This window comes from Pyrgilauda ruficollis, unplaced genomic scaffold (genome assembly GCF_017590135.1).
Source record: "Pyrgilauda ruficollis isolate IOZ18807 unplaced genomic scaffold, ASM1759013v1 scaffold773, whole genome shotgun sequence".
Classification (NCBI taxonomy): domain Eukaryota; kingdom Metazoa; phylum Chordata; class Aves; order Passeriformes; family Passeridae; genus Pyrgilauda; species Pyrgilauda ruficollis.
The window spans coordinates 6,032-9,346 of NW_024529633.1; the positions used below are offsets into that span (position 1 = coordinate 6,032).

At 66.9% G+C, this 3,315-nt stretch overlaps 1 protein-coding gene across 1 annotated transcript in view; it reads left to right on the plus strand.

Annotated features, from left to right (window-relative positions):
- The first annotated feature begins 6 nt into the window (after nt 1-6).
- The window catches only part of UBE2Z (ubiquitin conjugating enzyme E2 Z), a 6,598-nt gene continuing 3,289 nt past the window's right edge, over nt 7-3,315 (plus strand). The window contains exons 1-4 of the mRNA XM_041486712.1: nt 7-158; nt 1,550-1,622; nt 2,404-2,591; nt 3,009-3,125. Of these exons, the coding sequence (XP_041342646.1) occupies nt 40-158; nt 1,550-1,622; nt 2,404-2,591; nt 3,009-3,125 (497 nt within the window). The 5' untranslated portion in view covers nt 7-39. The remainder of the gene's footprint in view (nt 159-1,549; nt 1,623-2,403; nt 2,592-3,008; nt 3,126-3,315) is intronic.

Genomic DNA, 3,315 nt, shown 5'->3' on the forward strand with positions numbered 1-3,315 from the left:
CCCGGCACCGGCGTGGCCCCCGGCAGCGGCGGCGCCCCGATGGCGGCGGCGGCGGCGGGGGCCGCGCTCCTCACGCACTCCGCCTTCTGGGACCCCACGGTCAGCGGCGACTGGGACAGCGAGCGGCCCAGCCCGGCCTGCCTGCTGCGGATCAAACGGTGAGCGGAGCGGCGGCGGCGGCGGCGCGGGGCCCGGGCACGGAGCGCGGCGCGGGCGTTCGGCTCGGCCCCGCGGCCGGTAACGGGCCCTGCCGGCGTCCCGGGACACGCACGGGGACAGCGCCGGGCCCTGCCGGCGTCCCGGGACACGCACGGGGACAGCGCCGGTCCTTCCCGGTGTCCCGGGACACGCACGGGGACAGCGCCGGTCCTTCCCGGTGTCCCGGGACACGCACGGGGACAGCGCCGGTCCTTCCCGGTGTCCCGGGGCTCTCCCGGGCTCAGCCCCGGTGCCCTGGAGGGTCCCGGACAGGTTTGGGTTGGGAGGGTCCTTGGGCAGGGACCCTTCGCTGTGTCCCAGGGAATTCCTGCCGGGATCCCCTGGAATTCCCAGCCCGGATCCCCTGGAATTCCTGCCGGGATCCCCTGGAATTCCTGCCGGGATCCCCTGGAATTCTCAGCCTGGATCCCCTGGAGTTCCTGCCCGGGATCCCCTGGAATTCGTGCCGGGATCTCCTGGAATTCCTGCCGGGATCCCCTGGAATTCCCAGCCCGGATCCCCTGGAATTCCCAGCCGGGATCTCCTGGAATTCCCAGCCGGGATCCCCTGGAATTCCCAGCCGTGATCCCCTGGAATTCCTGCCTGGATCCCCTGGAATTCCCAGCCCGGATCTCCTGGAATTCCTGCCAGGATCCCCTGGAATTCCTGCCGGGATCCCCTGCCCAGGTTGGGGTCAGGAGCGTTCCCCTCCTGTGGGGACGAGCAGCCGGGGGAATTCACGGCAGGAATTTCGTGGGATTTTCATTTTTATTGGCGTTCCTGGTGCTGGAGGTGGGGAAATTCTGGGGGAAATTCCTGGGGGGATTTCAGGGGGGATTCCCAAGGATTCCAGGGGGAATTCCAGCCAGGATTCCTGAGAATTCCAGTCCAGGGGGGATTCCTGATTCCTGAGAATTGCAGCCCCGATTCCCGAGGATTCCAGGTGGGATTCCTGAGAATTCCAGCCAGGATTCCAGGGGGGATTCCTGAGAATTCCAGCCAGAATTCCAGGGGGGATTCCTGAGAATTCCAGCCAGGATTCCAGGGGGGATTCCTGAGAATTCCAGCCAGGATTCCAGGGGGGATTCCTGAGAATTGCAGCTCCGATTCCCGAGGATTCCAGGGGGGATTCCTGAGAATTCCAGCCCCGATTCCCGAGGATTCCAGGGGGGATTCCTGAGAATTCCAGCCCCGATTCCCGAGGATTCCGGGCGTGCTCTGGAGTTCCTGGGCTGCTGGAGGGGCTCACGCAGAGCCGGGCCCAAACCTCCCGGATCCCGGCTTAAATCCCGTCCCCCGCCGCCCCCCGGGCCGATCCCGGCTCATTCCCGTTCTTTCCCTTCTTTTCCAGGGATATCATGTCCATCTACAAGGAGCCGCCCCCGGGGATGTTCGTGGTGCCTGACCCCCACGACATGACCAAGGTGAGCAGCTTGGGGTTCCCAAATCCCGGCTCTGGGGGCGTTCCCGGCTGGAATATCCCCTCAGTGCCCTGGGAACAGCAGCTTGGGGTCCCCCTGTCCCCAAATCCCGGCTCTGGGAGCATTCCCGGCTGGAATATCCCCTGAGTGCCCTGGGAACAGCAAGGCTCTGGCTTCCCTGGGAATGCTGGAGGGTTTGGGAATGCTGGAGCCATGGAGGGTTTGGGAATGCCGAAGAGTTCGGGAATGCCGGAGGGTTTGGGAATGCTGGAGCTGTGCAGGGTCTGGAACGCCGCAGGGTCGGGAACGCCGCAGGGTCGGGAACGCCGCAGGGTCGGGAACGCCGCAGGGTCGGGAACGCCGCAGGGTCGGGAACGCCGCAGGGTCGGGAACGCCGCAGGGTCGGGAACGCCGCAGGGTCGGGAACGCCGCAGGGTCGGGAACGCCGCAGGGTCGGGAACGCCGCAGGGTCGGGAACGCCGCAGGGTCGGGAACGCCGCAGGGTCGGGAACGCCGCAGGGTCGGGAACGCCGCAGGGTCGGGAACGCCGCAGGGTCGGGAACGCCGCAGGGTCGGGAACGCCGCAGGGTCGGGAACGCCGCAGGGTCGGGAACGCCGCAGGGTCGGGAACGCCGCAGGGTCGGGAACGCCGCAGGGTCGGGAACGCCGCAGGGTCTGGGAACGCCGCAGGGTTTGGGATGCTGGAGGGTTTGGGAATGCTGGAGCTGTGCAGGGTCTGGAACGCCGCAGGGTCGGGAACGCGGCGGGCTCGCTGTCCCCGCAGATCCACGCGCTGATCACGGGCCCGTTCGACACCCCCTACGAGGGCGGCTTCTTCCTGTTCCTGTTCCGCTGCCCCCCGGACTACCCCATCCACCCGCCCCGCGTCAAGCTCATGACCACGGGCAACAACACCGTGCGCTTCAACCCCAACTTCTACCGCAACGGCAAGGTCTGCCTCAGCATCCTGGGGTAAGCCGGGCCTGGGGTCTGCCTCAGCATCCTGGGGTAAGCCGGGCCTGGGGTCTGCCTGAGCATCCTGGGGTCTGCCTCAGCACCCTGGGGTAAGCCTGGCCTAGGGTCTGCCTCAGCACCCTGGGGTCTGCCTGAGCACCCTGGGGTAAGCTGGGCTTAGGGTCTGCCTGAGCACCCTGTGTAAGCCGGGCCTGGGGTAAGGCTGGGGCCAGCTGAGCTGGACAGAAGGACAGGACAGGACAGTTCAGGCTGTGCCAGGGGAGGTTTGGGGCCAGGGGAGGTCCCCAGGTCAGGCCCAGGTCAGGGCCAGGCCCAGCTGTGCAGCCCAGGATTTTGGGCTCTGCTGTGGGGGGACGGTGCTGCTGGTTAATTAATGAGTTCGTTAATTGGTGTGTGCGTGCCCTGCTGGCCCAGCACGTGGACAGGCCCGGCCTGGAGCCCGGCGCAGAGCATCTCGTCAGTGCTGATCTCCATCCAGTCCCTGATGACCGAGAACCCGTACCACAACGAGCCCGGCTTCGAGCAGGTGAGAGCCCGGCTGGGAGGGACTGGGGACTGAGCTGGGAGGGACTGGGGACTGAGCTGGGAGGGACTGGGGACTGAGCTGGGAGGGACTGGGGACTGAGCTGGGAGGGACTGGGATCACAGCTGGGAGGGACTGGGAACTGAGCTGGGAGAGACTGGGAACTGAGCTGGGAGGGACTGGGATCACAGCTGGGAG